We start from the raw sequence: 18,413 nt of genomic DNA on the forward strand, positions 1-18,413 counted from the left end.
GGTCAAGGGTTATTCAGCATTTCATTAGTTAGCTGGATAATGAATGAGCAAAGTGGTTATTTAAGATGTAACATCAGCCTGGGAAGTTACAAGCAATGCTGGGGGAGAAGACTAGAATTCTAAATCATACAGACAAGTTGAAAAAGAAGAGTCTAAAACCAGAATAAAATTTTATAAGGATGAGAACAAGGTGCTACACTTCATCAGGAATAAACAACGACTCATATTTAGAATGGGCAACAGCAGGTTAAGTGGCACTTTGACAGTGGAGCTAGGGGGTCATGAGCTGAAATCAGTCTACAATATTCTGCCATTGCCAAAAAAATGCAATTATGCTGGTGCATTAAAAAAAAGTGCAAGAGCTCAGCCAGCCTCCAGCAGAAGTTCTGAGCTGCAGTACAATGTCTAGTTTGGTTACTGCATCACTAGGAACTTAGCCAGGACACCAACAACAGCAGAAATGACCAGAGATTTAAATTGCATCAAGGAGACACAACTAAAACCCCTGGAAAACCTTCAGATATTACAGATGGCACTGGGACAGAATGCCTGTGAAAGACAGGGGGATATTAAAGCCTGTAGGTATAAATAAGACATCATAGTTGGCCCTGCATAAAGACAAGGGATGATAAAGACTGGGTGATTTCCTACAGATACCCTTCCCTCCTATTTTTTGTGATTCTATGATAATGGGAGTAATTTTCCTTTCCCAGGCAGTCACTTCCCGGCTCTCTGTGTTCTAAGTTCAGCATAAACACAGACACCCTTGGGAGAAATGCATTGCCCTTGTGCAGCATCTGAAATTCAGAGTAATTATTTCTCCTTCCTCATGTATCAGGGCAAAGGCAATGTTTTTCTGGTCTAAGCATCTATGATGGCCAGAGAACATTCCCATTTTGGGATGGGTCACTGATAAAGGAATTCAAAGACATTTAGCTGCAGGGCAGCTGCCAGAGCCCATAGCTTCTTAATCCTCTTTTAAGTAATTATTTCACAGTCTTGCAGATTAATTGAGAGGTGAGAAGCAGGTGCATTGTAGATGTTACAGCCTATAAACAGAATAAATTCTATTGTCTTTTTTTTCTGAAAGTCATCTCAGGCCCTGAGAAGGACTGAAACTTAAAGCACCCCATACGTATCCTGTCCCTCCTGCCATGAGATAATGATTCACCTTTCTTGATGGCTCAGTATCTTCTTCAAACACTAAGTCAGAGGTTTGGTGGAGAAAAATGTATCCCTCGTGAAATGACAAATTTGCTCTTGGCAGCATTGCTTGACAAGTTCCTCATCTTAGCTTCCTGGAAGACCCTCTCAGGATCCAACCACAAGCTGAACCTTAGTCAGACTATGAGGTTTTGAGACACTGCAGCTGTCCCAACAAAGTCACTGCAAAATAGGGATGTGGCTACAAATAGGGAGCAAGATAAAAACTCTGCACGAAGACATCCTCTAATGCTGGAACTAGTCAACTCCAAGAGGCCTCTTTCACCATAGTGTAAGATGGGGGAAAGCATTAAGGTTTGATCAGTTCCCCAAAAATCAACAGAAGCCAAGTGTGACAAGCATCTTTGAACACATTCTAAAGCCTAGAATACTTGCTGCTAGGCAAGAGAGGCTGCTGCCAAGCTATGGTGAAATGAAGGTCAGTTCAGGCTTTTGGTTCCAAGAAAAAGAAAGAACCATTGGCAAAACACCAGTTTTTCTAGTTTATATTTGCAGTTTATATTGGACTGCTGGAAATCCATCAACTGATCACTGAACATGGGGTAAATTTACAGCATAGGCAAGGGTTGTGTGCTGTTTGTGTACATGCAGTCTGAATGCCACTGAGAGTGAAGCTGAGCTGTTTGTCCTGTGGCTGCTAGTCTTATCCTTGTCTAGGAAGATATAAACATGTACTTGCTAGATAACTGTGTGTAAAAAACTCTTCTGAATTCATGTATTCTGAGAGAAGCTGATCCTCAGGAAGAACCTGCTAGGGTTTTTTTAAGTGCTGGGGTTTGGGCACATTATTCTGAGGCTACCAAAACCAGAGCAACAAAAAGCACAGGCAGTTCTCTGCCCAGCCTGCACGTGCATTCAGAAAGAGAAGTTGAGGACATCTTCTTTTATTTAAGAAAAGCTATTGATTTCTAGGACACAGTTCAGCCTTCCATGGGTGCAACCCAATTTGATTTTACATTGTATATAAACTAAACCACACTTTAAATGTGCAATATACCAGCTGTCAAAAGGCATTTAAGCATTGTTCAGTTCTCACTTCAATGCAAGACTGAATTGTGCATAAGTTATATTCAGTGCTGTTGGCTGAAACCAGGTACTTTTCGCAAGCTGAATGTTTTATTACAGTGTAGATATAGTCCAGGATGAATTCAGGAGCTGCTGAGGCAAGAAACCATGTGTATCGAATTTGCTTCATGGATAAAATTCCATCCTTTAACTGGGGAAATCACGCAAAACACAAAGAACTTTTAAAGTCAACTTATAGCACTGAAGATGGCCTCCAGTGAAAGCTTTGACTATAAGCATTCACATATAACCTTTGATTTTGGTCCCAAAGTTTGTGTCTCTCCCCAGCCTCTATATTAAACTGAAGAGTTTCAGAGTGAAACCAGGGTCATCTTTTTGGGTTGAGGTTGAGAGCTGGACAGATATAATCCTGGACAGATACAACCTTATTAAACCTCATTATCACTGGGAACTTTAAAGTCTGTTGGGATTTATGCAAAGGAAAAATGCCAAGTTCCACCAAGCTCAGTGCAGAACCCACACAAAATGATAATTGTTGTTAATATTGTTTTCCCAAATGAGCATTGTTTTGCTTAAAAGTTAGTCCAGATTTGACATAAAAATGTAGCTTACATTAGCAGATCTTTCGATTAATTTGGACTATACTCAGTTCTGTTATACAAACTCCTACACTTTCTGCTCATTTTGTAGAAGAGCCCCTTAGATAAATTAACTTATTCCCATCAATTTGGCGTGAATTAAACATTCTCTGCACTTAAATAGAAGCTGTGTTTTGCTTCTACATTCTCTAACAATTAACACAAGACCCTAACTGCTGTAATGCAACAACTGGCACTTCACGGAGAAAAAAAATCAGCTGTATTTACATTTTTCCAGTGATATGATTCCTTTATTTCTCTGTCAGTGGTGCCTACTGTCTTTTGCATAGCCAAATACGGAATAAAATAAAGGATTAGGGTAAAAATCAAGTTCTTATATGAAAAAATATCTAAATTTAAATAGGGCAATTTTCTGGGAATTGCATCCTCCCATCCACTCCCTAAGCCATGTCAGCACCCCACAACCCTATTGCTGGACTGGATTGAGACAGCTCTAAGTCACATCAAACAACTCAGGGCATCTACTCAAACTGCTCAGCCTAATTCAGACTTGTGAGTGGGCACAGAATAAAGTGGTAGAGATGAGGGTGAAAAAAAATCTCAGCTTTCAGCGACACAAGTATCCCTTCATGCCTGAAACAAACAAACAAACAAACAGCAGCTTTCAAAAGCAACTACAAGGAAAGACCAAAATGTTCATAGTTCAATCCATCACAGAATGGAAAAGATGAGTGACCTAACCACTGTGTTTCACCTGCAGTAAAATAAGGAGCACTCTTAGGAGGAAACTTCTTGGCATTGCATGGACCTTTCCTTCAGTGTGATGCTGAGCAGTTGCTGGTGGTAGCATTTGGTACAGCTGGCAAGGCTGCCTAGTCATGCCCTTATTCTCCTTTTTCTACTCTACCTGCTAAGATAAAGCTATTTAGAGTTACAATGTGTTAAGAATGGAGTGTCAAGGAAGGATGGGAAGAAATTGAAAATGTTAATTAAAGAAGACAATACTTTTATGCAGGGTATCAGAAAACTTAGCAGGAAGATATAAACTGATTTGGTACTGGTATGACATATATATATATATATATATCTCCTCATGACACATACCTCGTGACAGCTGAAAGAACTGCAAGATGCCTAAATGTGGTCACAGTGCAGACAACAGACAGAAAGGACTTCCATCATCTTTAATGGACAGGCAAAGCCTACAGAGACCACAATTCCCTGTCACAATACAACTGGGCAAGTTGCCACAGAGATATGTTCATATTACAGACAAAAAACAGCTGCAAGTGTCTCTAGACCACTGCTGGCCATATTTATCTTGTGGGTTACACTTGGCCAACTCTGATTTAAAAATCAAAGCAGGTAAAATTTTCCCCCACTTCAACACCAACTAACAGTTTTACCAAACTGAGCCCTTACTGGCAACCCAGTGGATATGAATAGAGGGTACTATTTAAAAAAAACCCCAACAAACAGAACAGACAAATATATAAAGACACAACCCCCCAGTTTCCTCAGTATGTTGGGGGCATACATGCTTGCAACATGAACTCCTTAATGCTGTATTTTATACAGGTCCCTTTTAAAAACTGCTGAGCAGGTGACACTCCTTAGCTGGCCTCCAGGATTCAGTTCAGCAGATTTGCAGTTACACAGTCGCACAGATTTCTCTTTTCCACCTGAAGAAGCAGAGTTTCTGTCTATAAGAAAGGGGAAAAAAAGCAGCATGAAAAAACGTGCATCAGTGCTGTAAAACTAATTAGCTCCCAAAGGAAAGTCCACTTTATTTTTGTTCTAAGTTTTGGGATTGGTTGTATGAGATGAAGCTTGAGGTAACAATCAGTGATAGTGCTTACTGCTCAACATGGCAATACTTTCTGTGACTGAGGTCTTGAAAGTTGCAATGCAATGTCCACTGGCTAACTCTGAAAAATGGGTTGGAATTTTGAAAACAAGTATCTATAGTGCAAACTGACAGTGAACTGTGTCGCCCATGGACTAGATTTGTTTTATGGCCTGGTCCCTGCTGGTCTCTGTCTTGAGCAGCTTTTAGTTGCAGCAGTGAGCTTGGCTGTGAGCTGGCTGAATGGTGCTGGTGGTAGCAGGTCCCTCCCAGCAGTCCAAGAACCCTCCCCTAGCTCATGGTCACAGCTCCACTTGCCACATACCACACTTTGGCTGTGCAAGTTGTCAATCCCAGGTATCCCCAGAAAAAAACTGCCCCGAGTTGGTGACTGCTAGTAAAACAACCAATCCAACCTGCAGGCTGCTCCAAGGGGCCAGCAGCAATGAAAGGGTGGAAAAGAAGTACACAGGGGGGCAAACAGGTCTGGCATGTGCATGGGTAGTAGCCAATCTCTCAGAGGTGGTCTGTGACGTTTCTCTTATGTCTATGTAAAATGCAGCCAGCCTATCCATCAGTAAGTGATCATCACATCAGTGCAGTTTTGCAAAAGCAAGGGGTATCACCCATGGCACCCAGAAAAAGTTATGTGACCTGTACCAGACCCAGTTTGCTTAGTGAAACACCATGCAGATCAACACAGGGTCAACCTAAGTGTGAAAACTCTGAGTTGTGCAACAGAACTCTATAGTTTCCCCTGTACAGAACTGTAGGGTGAAATTCGAAGGAGGAATTAAAAGGGAACTTCCTCTCTGAGCTTTTGGGAATTCCTCCCCCTCCAACACAGGAGCTGCTTAGTCATAATTTTAAAATCTTGCCTGCAAACAAAAGAGAGGTTTTCAAGGAAATAAGTGTCTCCACTGGGAATATTAACAAAGGTAATTGTATTTTCAGGGACAGAAATATTCACCTCACTGAGCAAAACAGACTAAGATAGTCAAATGTAAATTGTATGTGTGGCTCAAAGCAATTGCCTTAGAACTTTCAGTTTGCATCAAAATGGGCCACAGCTGAGTAATGAAACTGCATAAGGCAGTTCCAGGAAGTCCTCAACCACTAAATATTTCCATGTCTTTTGAAAATGTAGGCAGAATTCCTAGCTTAATGACTGGAATAGGACAGTCCTAGTGTAGAGGCACTGAAGGATCTCAATATGGATTAAATTATTTAGATTTAGATAAGAAAGTGATACATTTGGTTTTGTAAGGATATATCATGGAGCCACATTTTCAGGCTTGCTGTCAAATCTACAACTATAAAAGTCAACAACAGGACATTCCTCTCAGCTGAATCTTTTTTGAATCCTCATTTCATTTCCTTGGCTGTCCTTTATTTTTTTTTTTAAATATTAAAATACAATTGCTATCTTTGGGGCTCTCATTGCTACCTTCCTGCTTTGGATATATGTATTTTATAAAGCATCTCTCAGTCTGTAGGTGTAGCTGTAGGTGTCATAAAGGTCACTGCCATGGCCAACCAGAAAAGATTTTAGTAGCAGATTTTTTTGAATCAAGTTTTAGAAATTCTGGGGAAAAGTTCAAAAGTCTGTAAAAGAAGGAAAAGTGTGCTAGAACTACTTTACAGCACAATCTGAACATCTTGTCTGGGCTGTATTAAGTGCTCAGTAGATGTATTCATTAACCAGATTTCTTCATGAAGGAGCCCAAAATACATTTGACCTGTAATTATTGAACAGATTTTGTTTAACTGTAAATGTGCTACATACCAATCTGGTTCTGCCAGAATGTTTGTTTGTGGGTTTTTTTTGTGATATGTCAAAATTCAAAGCATCTTCATTCCTGCACCTGCATTATCACCTAAACCTGATGGACCCTGCTCAGAACTACCTCAAACCACTCTCCAGTTTGCAGGCTTTGAACAGTAAATGACACTGACCTTAGACTGGAATAGCAAAAAAAGTTTGAATGCCTTCTGTTGAAAAATCTGTGTAAGAGTCCAGATGAAGCACATTAGCTAAAGGGTACACAGGAGGTGGGGAAAAGGTACCCTCCTGAGACATCACTGACTGCAGCTGGGATGCAGCTTGTCACAGATTGCAGGTTGCAGCAGCAAGAGGCAGATTCAACTCCCCTCACAGAAGGAAGATACCAGCCTTGGCAAATTCTCCACACTGACTGCAAGCCAAAGAAGTTTCCTTCCCTATGCTGCTCTACTTTGTAGCATTTTTCATCATTATAAAATCAGAGCAACGTAAAAAGTATCTGCAATGTTTCCTCCCTTCGGGGTTCAAGCATGTGCAGGGGAGTATTTTATTTTAGCAGTAATTTTGTTTGAGCTGGCTCTCTCCTTTTGGGTAATAAATATAAACGATGCTCTCACCTCACTCCCTCTAACATAAAACCAAAGGTGTATGCTCAGCATTTGGAATGAGAATAGCAGCACTAATGGCTCTAACTTTGGCAAGAGAAAAATAGAGGACTGAGGACTGTAAATTCACTCTTTCCTAAGAGTGCTACAGTCCCTGATACCCCAAATCAGAGTAATTCCACAGATTATTGCCTACAGAAGTGAAGTGTAATTACCCAGCATCACCTTAGAAGGTAGGACAGTACAGCTGACTGGCTGGTGCCAAATAGAACACCTTATCTACTTCTATCCACATCATTTCTTCCATATTAAAAACCAAACCAAACCCAAGGAATTTAATGTTTCCTTACCCGTGTGTCTAGATTATAGGCTGTCTTCTTTAAATCCTGCAGAGCCCTCTGCATGAACTCAAATGCATGGCAATCAACACAAGGACGGCCTAGGAGAGCATTTAGTAGAGAATTGTGACTACAGGGCATGAAGCATTAAGTAGAAGGAATAAACAGTAATTTTGAGCATGAGGAGGAGCTACAGGAAAAGAGTCCACAGAGTGAGTACTGAGGTATGTACTCTTGAATAACCCACGTTATTGTAAGTGGTCCATCATGATGGTCCACCAAGTATCTCAATGAAAAAAGAATGACTTCAACAAATTCACATGAAAATGTTTCTTCCTCCTTTGTTGCTGTTCCCCTTGTTCTCCTGCATATTTTCTCCTCCTCCTTTCCACTATCACTATTTCTTTTCTCTTGCCACATTCCACAGTGTGAAAACACTAAAACTGTAACCTGAGTCTTCCACTTTGCTCCACCAAATCTGGAACCATTTTCAACCTCATCTTCAGACTTTTCAGAAATTACCTCTGAAGCCATGGAAAGAACCTGTTCCCTGAAAAATCTTGTTTTGTAATCTCATAAACCAGAGCTCTAAACAGAAAGCTAATGGAATAAAACTGGACTCTTAACTTTGCATATGACAGCTTTGTCCAAAGCTGGTGAGGCAAGTAGCAGATAAAAACACCCTGTCATTAGTGGGCATTGCTGATAAGCAGAACTGCTGCATTCTGGACTAATTGCAGTGTTTATGATAGTATTCCCATACCTAGATATCCAGACTGAAGGTCACAAGGCTTGTTTTGCCTTGATCATCATTTAACACATAGCTGTGCCAGAACAGGTAGCACTACTGAGATACAACAAATATAGAAATGATGACATATCTTCAAATCATCGGGCTCTACATATGCTCTTATTTGCTCCTCAGTGCCTGTTCCTCTCTGACAACTCCATAGGAAATACCACACAGGTGAGGAATTATGAGCACAACTTTAGTTTGCTCTTTGAAGTCTAGTAAGGAAGAAAATATGAAATATAGAGTGATGTTGGAAAATCCTGCAGTGTCTGTCTGTCTTTTTTGCAAACCCTTGATATTTGACTGACTACTACATCTCTGATAATGTGCAGCATGAGCTTCCAGCTCATGATCCAGCTGACAGGAATCCTGCCTGCTGAAGAAAAGCAGTCTCCCAAATTCTTTAATGGGCTAGGGAAAAAAAATTATATGTATACAAAAAAAAAAAAAAAGTATATATATATATAAAAAATAAACACTGAACATTATTAAAGACGTCCTCTTTCATTGTTGTATCACCACAAAACGTTAGTGTTATCATTTATGCACCAGACATAAGGAGAGGACAGCATTTTCCACATCAACAACTTGATGTGAGGACCTGCCATTATGTGATGTAAACTAAACTCAACACAGATCAGCATAGGAAAATTAGGTGGCTGAAGGCTGCAGTATTAAGTTTTGACAAAGTGTGCTTTCTTGGCATCTTCATTGTGACTCTTTTTAATAAAAAGTACTGACTTTAATACAGTAGACACTACCACAAATTAAAGATGTAATGAACAGTCAGTGCCAGCTAAAAAAAGCAAGTCTCAAAAATGTCTCTGAAAAGCAAAACCAGGATGATTCCTGACATAGAAAGAGTGAATACAATGCAAGGGCTGTACAAAAGAAAGAGGACAAAACAGTGGCAAGTTTCAGGTACAAGCAAGATATCAATAGGCAGGAAATAAGGGTAAGAGTAGAAAGCCTTGGATGCAGGAGAAAAACAGCACTGATATGCTATCAAGTTGTGATTTTAAAACAACATAAGCAAAACATTAAAAACAGTTGTAATAATTTGGACAAGATTCAGTGACGTGAAGCCCCCCAAGATGAAAACTGCAGTGCAAGCTGTATGAGAGGACTGTAAGGTGGTACATACTTTCAGCTGGTATGGCTGTTCCTGCTTCTTGTTCAGATCTGACGGGCTCTGCGAGAAGCAGTGCGACCACAAACACAAAAGGAACTGTAAGGACCACTCTTCTCAGAAGGCAGGGTGCCAGCATCTTGGGAACTGCTACTTCTCTGTTCATCAGGAGACACAACAAGTCAATGAGGAACATTACAGATACAAGGGGTTTGTTACAAGGGACTTAATGTCCCTGACAGCTAAAGCATTGGCAGTCCTCCTTCTGAAGAAAAGAAAAAATACCAAAAGATCTACAGTATGGACAGAAGTTCTGTACTTTCTCACCAGTGCACATAAAACCTCACTGGGAGTGAATTTCCCTAGGAATGAAGGAGAAAATCAGAAATCCCTAGACAGTTAAAATTGGTTCATTTGCAAGCCAAGTTTTATTTGCCAGTGACTTTGCCTGCTCTGTGACTTCAATCTTTTTTCTACGTACACAGTCCCAGACCAGCACGTGACTCTGTTAGACTTTGAGATCAAAACTGCAGGGATTATAAACCTGGCTGAAACAGACCTGAACCTGGAAGTGGAAGTTTTTACCCACTCACTTGCTTTACTGATGCACCATCTTTTCACAGGTGTAATGACTAGAGCTAACCATTATCATTAACTATGCACCACACTGACCACAAACTCCTTTATTAAAGTAGCTGAAAGAAAATACTTTTGTTAAACATCCACAAATTCATAGGTAGAATTTCTAACAGTAAAAGCATCAAAACACTTTGACCTTCTGTTTCCCTTCCTAATCTGGGCTTCAGATTTATTTGCAGCCATCCATTTGTTCCTGAACATCACAGCCAGGCCGATCTGGTCCAGTGACACCTTCTCTTCACACAGAAGTAAATATAAGTACACGGGTGTCAAATGAAGTATTTTCTTGATCCAACAGGTAAATTACTCAGATCAAGAGGGAACACAGAAAACTTGGACTGGCTCAAGCTGCAACTGTCTAGCACAGATTGCAATCCAAACCTCGGGGATCCAGGGAAGATACTAGGGTGGTCCTTAGTTCAGCCAAGTTTACCTTCCAATCCTGTATGTTCTAATGGAAAAAAAAAAAGAATCAAATAAGGTTAAGTTGCAGCAACACAACAAAACCCAGAGGAAAATTCTCTTTAGCTGAACCCAGGAAAGCAGGACAGTATTCCATCTCTTCCTGATTTTTACATCAGTGCACACTAAGCAAAAGATGTTGCATAAGAGCATCAAATCTGCATGTGCTGAATGCAAGAATAGAGCATTCCCCAAAACAGCTTGTTTTTCACATTTGGAAGGTCAATAGGCAGAGGCAGGAAAGGAAAGGTTTTTCCCCATCTTGCTACAAACACAGAAAGGAACCAGCTTGCTCTTTGATGTATGCAGCCCACTGTTTCAGACACAGTTAATGTGAAGCTGTGAACTCTGCACAAACACTTGCAGCATGTGCAAACCAGCAAATTCATCCAGGAGAGGAGAGGCATTATATACATACCCTTCCTGTGCACCTCCACCCCTCAGCAGGGGATGGTTCAGAAGCAAGAGACACACATGCACACATAAAGTCACAGATCTAATCAGTCCCGCATCAAATAATAGATCCAGTAATGTAATTCCTATAACCTAAGAACTGTGCTTGCTTTCCCTCTCACTATTTAGAAGTAACCTTACGTGATCCTTTCTCTCATTTCTACAACCCTTAAAATAAAGGGATTAAAATAACAAGCAGCTTGCGTTTTCTCTCTTAATCAATGGTGATCTGCAATCAAAGCAAGTACAATCAAAGACACCAGGCTTTGCAACAGGATGCAGCAGAGTGTCTCCAACTAACCGTAAATTAGAACCTAATGCAGAAGTGTGCTCGTCAGTAGGAGCAGAGGCTATTCTGACAGTTGACCATGAGTGCTAGAAAGGTTGAGCAGAACAAAGCAGACAGGCTGTTAAACTTTTTCAGGACACCTTACACATCAGCCACCCCAGCATCAGCTCAGCTTTGTATATTAGCCCTGCTGGAAAATAATTGCTCCCCAAGTGCAGCAATCACTGTAAGGCCACACACAACTACTGCTTCTTAGTTATTCCATAGGAAATTGCTATCTGTGAGGAATAATCGTGACAGGCTTCAAGGGTGATCCCTCTCTGCAGTGCAATCAGGAATGGAGACATATCTGTGCATGGGCTTCTGTGAAAGAGAAAAGTCACCCCCACTAACAAAGGAATGAAATATCGGTACCTGATTTCTCGCTCGTCTTTGTGATGGTCTCTTTGAAATGGCCGCTGCAAACTGCCAACAGAACAAGTGCAGCATTTCTGAGCATGTGCACTGTCTCTTCTTAACCTTCTCTGAAAGAGGTTATTACTATGGGGAGATTTCTGCCATGGCAACAATGCAGAGCACTGCAGCACACAGCACAGATTTAAAGAGGAACAGGCTGTGTCTCCCTGATCTGGGGAAGGATGTTTCTGCTTTGACATGTGAGTTCCAGCTGTGACTTACCTGCTCCAGGTAAGGCTTTTAAAGCCTGGCCATTTGACACTTCTCTCCTTAAGACTGCTGAATGGTTTTCCTGAAGTCTGCTCAGCTGGATGTGGTGCCTGATTCAAGCAACCTGCCTCCCTAGTGCCCAAAAATAACGATGACAAATTACACCTGCTTTATGGGAAACCAGGAAAAACCATGGGATTGCACTCAGAAACTGCAGGACATGTTGCAACTGAGACTTTGGTGAATGCAGGAACTGTTCAGCCCACAGTCTGCCATTCAAACAGAGTTACAGGAATTGTAATCACCCGTGCCTGCTCTCCTGGGTGTTTCTGTGATCCCAGTCTCAGGGCTGCCAGGAGCAGCTGCAGGAGTGCAAGTACTTAAACACCTTGGAACTTGAGTCCAAACTCACAGTAAACGTCACACTCTTTTTCCAGCCTGCACCTCTGTTATCCTTTCAATGCCCCCTGAGCTGAACTCCAGAAACACCGACGACACTTGTGCTGGATGCAATACAGCAACAATGGAGCACAGATTATAGAAGTACTTTTGTGAAAGCAAAGTTCAGGCATCATATCTCCCCCCGAAACACACTTCCCATCACAAATTAGACACCAGCAGTTCCTGTCCCAGGGAGAATGACCCCAGCTGAGGGCAAGCACAGCACTGAAGAGCATGCACAGAACTTCAAAGGGGCCAAGCTCTGTGTTTGCTTTCAGCCAGTTCAACAGGGACTTGATCTTAAATGGCTTTCCTGCTGGAAGCTGGGGGCACTCCGTGGCCAGGAAGGTCAGGCACACAAGCTTTTCTTTTTTTCTTCCATGAGCAGAAAGTCCTTCTCAGAATTATGACTAAATTGCTGGCTAACATTTTTCTTTTCAACTTGCTGTCTAACCTATCTTTCCTGTACAGTCCTAGGGGAATGGTTTGCTCCCATTCATTCAACTTTTTAAGTAAGATGCTAAAATTTCAGGTTATTCAGTGTGTAACTACAAAGCTATATGAAATTATAGCATCCACAAGCAGAGTCAAGAGGGGATTAATTATAGCACTGCCATCCTTATATATCACAAATACAGAAAGAAGGGGAAAATAATTTTTAGAGCCTGTTCTTCTGGGCAAACAAGATTTAGCATTTCTTGCAGAGATTTGGTCTGATTAAGTATCTACCAATACACAAATTACAAAAGCAGAATTTTACTACCATTCTCAGCCATCTATTCTCACACCTTGGCCTCTCTTCCTGATAAATAACATAAATATTCACAGATATATATGCACACACACGTATCGACCTATACACCTTTTCTTGATCATTCCCAATAAATCTTACCCTGTTCTCCCAAATCCTATCTTTTCTCTATCACAACAGTAGCACCAAGCAGCCAGCCCTGGTATCTTGGGTTTTATCACTGATTCATTCTTCTAGACTCACACAATGAGCTTCTGACTCGATTAAATACAATTTAAAAAATCTGTTTCTGCCATTCTCAGCTGCCAAATTCCTTGCTCTACAAACCTCATACCAGCTACTGTGACTTCCCTTCTTTAGCCTTGTCCTAAATCTACTTGTCCTGCAAGGAATAATTTCCTTTTTTAGCATTTTAACCACATTTCCTCCTTATTCACTTATCCCCACTCTATACTGTGTTAAGCACAAGCTTTTCTCTTCACTGAAGCAAGTATTTTCTCAACTGGATAATATCAGTTCATCAAGGAGGAGACTTTCCACAAGAAGGTAGAGACCCCATTTTAGAATACTTCTATTTCAAAAGTGGTTTTAATTGTTTTTATTATTATTTTCAATTTGATAATATCTTTCTGCTTAAAATTATTTCCTTTTTAAACATGAGTTTAACAGAGTAAAAACACACTTCATACTCAATTCATGGAGCTGCAGAGCTGAAGCAGCTCTTATCTTAAGGGTATTGAGGCACATCCCACCAGAACCTTACAGATCACATCAAATCTTTTTTACTCTTACATATCTCATAAGTATGGGTGGTACAGACACTAGCCCTAGGGCACCCCAAAACTGAAGTACAGACCAGAACTGGGACTACCCAGCACCTGCACCACAGCTCTTAGTGGCAATTTCACTGGTGTGCCCCAAGTTGCACTGGTGGTCACACAGCAGCTCAGGCTGAGCATGAAAAGTGACATTTAAGTGAAAGCTGGAACATCCTGAATCCCCAGCTGCCCAGCAGGATCATCCATGAGGTAAACAAAGAGAATTTATCGTCTCCTTTTATAACAAAGTCAAACACAATGGATTATTTTTTTTCAAGATCCCCACTAGCTAAATAGCATCGAAGGACTGTGTGTGAGATTTCAATCTTTCATTTTGATAGCACGTTTTGACACTAGAAATATTTCTGTGGGATTGGAAGAAAAGCTCAAGCCTTTACCTCTAAGCCTCTTCACTTGGTCTCTCCTTGGTTCTTAAATCTAATACTCTGTCACAGCAGAAAACTTTCTTACCTCACTAAAGATAATAGATTCTGTCACACTTCTCCTGCAGACACTTTTATGCTTTCTCACAGCCTGCCCTCTAAATCATGGTAAAAATCTCCCCGCAAGGTACCATCTTATCTTCCATCAAACCCTCTCTGTAGCTTTACCTCTGTCATGAATTCTACAACGCTCTGCTGTGTGGCAGCACCTGGGGAGGAAGCTGGCTGTGATTGCTGATGGTATGTATGCAAATGTGCTCGTTATACCAGTATCTTGCTGCCTCACACCTCTCACTGAGTCTCCTCTTGTCTTCCTGCCATAATCCCAGCCTGCAATAGCTTGAGGGCAGGGGTTGTGTTTGCACTTGTTGGCACAGCACCACAAGGCTGGAGTGTTGATTGAGGCCTTCAGGCATATGTAATGAATAATAATGTCAAACTTCTTAAAGCTGATCACATTGTCCCACCCTCTGATACATGAGTTATTCATAGAGCAAGCCTCTTACTCTTTTTCTTCCAATATAAAGCTCTTGGGAAGTGTCAAAGTAACCAGATTAAGAAATGAAACCTTTTCTTGTTCCCTGAACAGGTTTGCATATCCTGGTAGCAGCAAATAATTTAAATTGTTCCTCCTTTCATTTTCCCCACCAGTAACTTTAGGATTAATTTTTTGTCAGTAACTCAAATTCTTGCAGTCCCTATCTGCCAGATGTAGGGTTAATCTGAAATCATTCTAGGCCTTAAAAGTCTTGAGTTTCACTGCAACACTAAGGCTGGGCTCATGTCCAAGTCTGAAGTTTCCACACAGCACTCAGGGAGATTTGCACTGTCAGAACTACTTACTGCTTTTTGGATGAGATCCTAAAAGGAGGTCAAATCTTTCCCCATGTCTCCGGGAGTTGAGAAACATTAAAAACATCCCATGGCCATATTCGGGAAGGGTTAGTGTTAGCTGAGCTATCCTTGGCTTGCACTGTCCCTATCCACCCTCCTGCACACACATCTTTGGGTGTTCCAAGCTGTGTTCCAAGTTGTGCTGTAGCTATTTTTAGGTACATAATACTTGCAACTTTAATTAGTTTGCTAAGTTCACGGGGATGTCTTGAGTACTTGGCAGCAACTATACAAATATGCACATGGATGAATGGGCTTTGAACCAGAGGGGACCAAATTGCTGTCTCTACAAGCTTCCCATTCTAGAACCAGACTTCAGTGCCCAGGAGCCTCTTCCAACATGGATGGCCTAGAAAAGAGAAGATCTCTTAGTTGAGAAGCAGTCCACCATTAGCAAGTCTCCTTGCAAAGGCTGCCTTGGAAACTAGCAACTGAGGAAACTAAAGGAAATGAGACTGCTAAAATTGGAAGCTTCTTCCCCAAAATATGTTTATTATTCAAAATCTGCATAAGGACTCTCAAACTCCAGAATTCAGGAGAGTCTTAGTCAGGAAGCCCCCAGATCTGCTTTGCAGTTAGTTACCTGAGACTGATCCAGGATGACATTTATGGCAGCAATACTTAGATCTTATTGATAATCAGTAATTCTGACATTAATATCTCTATGATTTAATGGCTTAAAGATGAAGGTACCTTCTTACATCTATGTTTGAAAACAACATCTTTCACCTGAGATCATGTTTACAAGACATTTTCAAGTTGACAGATGTGGCTTCTCCTTTTTGTATTTTTTTCTGCTTTCTACAATGACAGTCCTACATACTGCAAGCTTGTTAGTGCAGTACTATCCTGATGTTGCACTAACTGTGACTGCACGGTTTCCAGCTAAGAGCTCACTCATGCCTGCCTTCAAAATGCTGTGATTCACAGAATCATAGAATGTCTCGGGTTGGAAGGGACCTCTAGAGGTCATCCAGCCCAACCACCCATCTCACACTAGAACAGATTGCTCAGAGCCTCATCAAGCCTGACCTTGAACGTCTCTAGCGATGGGGCCCCCACCACTTCTCTAGGCAATCTGTTCCAGTGATCCACCAACCTCATATTAAAAACTTTTTTCCTAATGTCCAACCTAAATCTACTGTTCTCATAAGGTTCACCTGGGCCCACTTCTCCAGCTTGTTGAGGTCCCTCTGGATGGCATCCCATCCCTCTGGCATACCAACCACACCACCACACAATTCCTCTTTTGCAATCCAGGGATATTTTTAGACACTAGCCAGTGACAAATGACCAAATAAAGTTTCTTAGGTATTATTATAGTGGTCACAATCTTGGCTGAGATGCTAGAAAACAGACCAGAATGACCCTTGGTAAAGCATGCCTAGTTAAAGAACAAGCAACTGAGACAAGAATCAGCAATCAGAGCTGGGACAGACTCCCATCCTCAGGAGGTCTAGAACTTGATCTAGGCAGGGATCAAGTTCTAACACACACTCTTTAGCAGATGACATGGCCTGAGGTCTCAAGATCACCTGGTTATCATTCTAGAAGGAGACACAGTGACCAGCAGGGTAGGATGGGTTATTTGTTCCTTGGAAAACTTTTTCTAAACGTTGTAAAAAAAAAAAAAAGTGGGTTTACAACTGTTGAAACAACATTGTTTCATTTCCAGCATCCTGGGAAGCATCTTTGCTTTCTTCCACACTTGTCCTCCTGCTTATGTCATTTGCTTTCACTGCACATGGTTGTAAATCACATGAATGTGTACAGAAAGGCAGGCTCTAGCTAGTACAAGATCCCCATCCAGCTTTAAGCAGCCAAATCCACAGCAGCTCTTCTTTAAGACTACTCATTCACTGCCCACTTCCAACACCTGTTAGAATACACAATGCAGTGAGCAGCTCACGCCCCAGCAATACCAAACTCATCTTACAAAACACAGCAGCAGTTCTGCAGCTCTGAGACTATGCAAAATGCACCTTAAGAGAGATGAGAACAAATCAATCTTATTGAGGGCGTTTGTCTGCACAGGTAGCTTCAGAAGGAATATAGTGGATCCAAAGTCTGGCCAGAATTAGAAAATGCTGTGAAATCTTCCACTTGATAAAAGCATTTCAATAATCACCAACCTCCCAGGAGGAAGAAATGCTGAAAAGCTCCATTGAAATGCTCCTGTTCTTCTGAACTGTTTCTAATCTTTACATCTACTCATTTAAAAAGCACCCAGAATCCCTACCATGGAGAAAAAAAAATGTATTGTAAGGGGATGAGGCTGCAGAATGGAAATAAACCTGCCATGATGGTGGGTATATTAAAAAACTCTAAAATAAATGGATATATTATTTTAAGGTCATGCTGGACTGAACTTTGAGCAACCTGATCTAGGGAGAGATGTCCTTGCTCAAGGCAGGGAGACTGGCCTAGAGGATCTTTAAATATCTCTTCCAACCCAAACCATCCTATGATTCTATGCTTAACAGATGGCACAGAATCTTAGAAAGCTGAAAATCCACAAAAAGGAATATTTTCCTTTTATGCACAAAAAATAACAAGCTGCCCAGCCATTCGAAGAAAACTCTGTACTTTCATCCATCTCCATGTAACAGCAAATATTAATCTCTAACTCATAATGATAAATTTAGTTTTGACAAGTAGGCTGAAGGACATGTGGGGAGCAGCCTCACAAACAGGTCACATTGAAGGGAGATTTCCTTTTGTGGAGAAAAGAGCAAGCACAGTCATGCAAGATGCAGACAGAAGTGGGGAGCTGAAGTTAACACAGCCACAAAGTAAAGTGGTGAGGTAAAAAAGTAGGCTGCGTAGGGGAAAGAAAAAGAAGGGCTAGTTTAGCTGGAAAACTGGAGGAAAGAGCCATTTTCTTAAACCTTTCAAGTCCTCAGATGAGATTGGTATAATTGTGTTGGACAAGAATGCTTTCCATTTGGAGGTGAACAACAATTTTTTTTTTTTAAACCCTCTCAAAAATGTCAATAATGATACACAGCATTCTGAGAAAACAACAGATATCCTGACATTGAAGGTCTACAACTGATGCATGAACTACAAAGTGTTGCTCAAGGAATGTATACATCAAGGTGACACACCACAAGGAATGGGATGTCATGATGCAACTTTGCCATATAGGGTATTCTCTAGGAATGCCCCATTTACAACGACTTCTGTAGATTACTGATTTTAGAAGTTTAAACCT

The 18,413-nt window shown here is 41.1% G+C and overlaps 1 protein-coding gene across 2 annotated transcripts; it reads right to left on the reverse strand.

The window, feature by feature from the left end:
* Positions 1–4,018: 4,018 nt before the first annotated feature.
* On the reverse strand, positions 4,019–11,857 carry LOC127383830 (neuropeptide-like protein C4orf48 homolog). Of its 2 annotated transcripts, XM_051617390.1 has the most exons (5): positions 11,601–11,685; positions 9,686–9,689; positions 9,359–9,501; positions 7,434–7,522; positions 4,019–4,552 (listed from the first exon to the last, which is right to left on the reverse strand). In XM_051617390.1, exons 1-5 carry the CDS (start codon positions 11,683–11,685, stop codon positions 4,481–4,483), a joined length of 393 nt encoding a protein of 130 aa, XP_051473350.1. In that variant the 3' UTR covers positions 4,019–4,480. The 2 variants fall into 2 exon arrangements, with proteins under 2 accessions (XP_051473350.1, XP_051473349.1); XM_051617389.1 differs by lacking the exon at positions 9,686–9,689 and having other exon boundaries at positions 11,601–11,857.
* Positions 11,858–18,413: the final 6,556 nt, after the last annotated feature.

The sequence above is a fragment of the Apus apus genome, chromosome 4 (genome assembly GCF_020740795.1).
Source record: "Apus apus isolate bApuApu2 chromosome 4, bApuApu2.pri.cur, whole genome shotgun sequence".
Taxonomy (NCBI): domain Eukaryota; kingdom Metazoa; phylum Chordata; class Aves; order Apodiformes; family Apodidae; genus Apus; species Apus apus.

Excerpts from the sequence above, each read along its gene's own strand:
- LOC127383830 (XM_051617389.1), bottom strand. The coding sequence starts at position 11,842 with ATGTCAAAGCAGAAACATCCTTCCCCAGATCAGGGAGACACAGCCTGT. Across the intron at positions 9,502-11,600 it reads AAAGACGAGCGAGAAATCAG|AGAAGTAGCAGTTCCCAAGA; the intron begins GTACCGATATTT and ends CCTGATGAACAG. Across the intron at positions 4,553-7,433 it reads CCTATAATCTAGACACACGG|ACAGAAACTCTGCTTCTTCA; the intron begins GTAAGGAAACAT and ends CCTTTCTTATAG.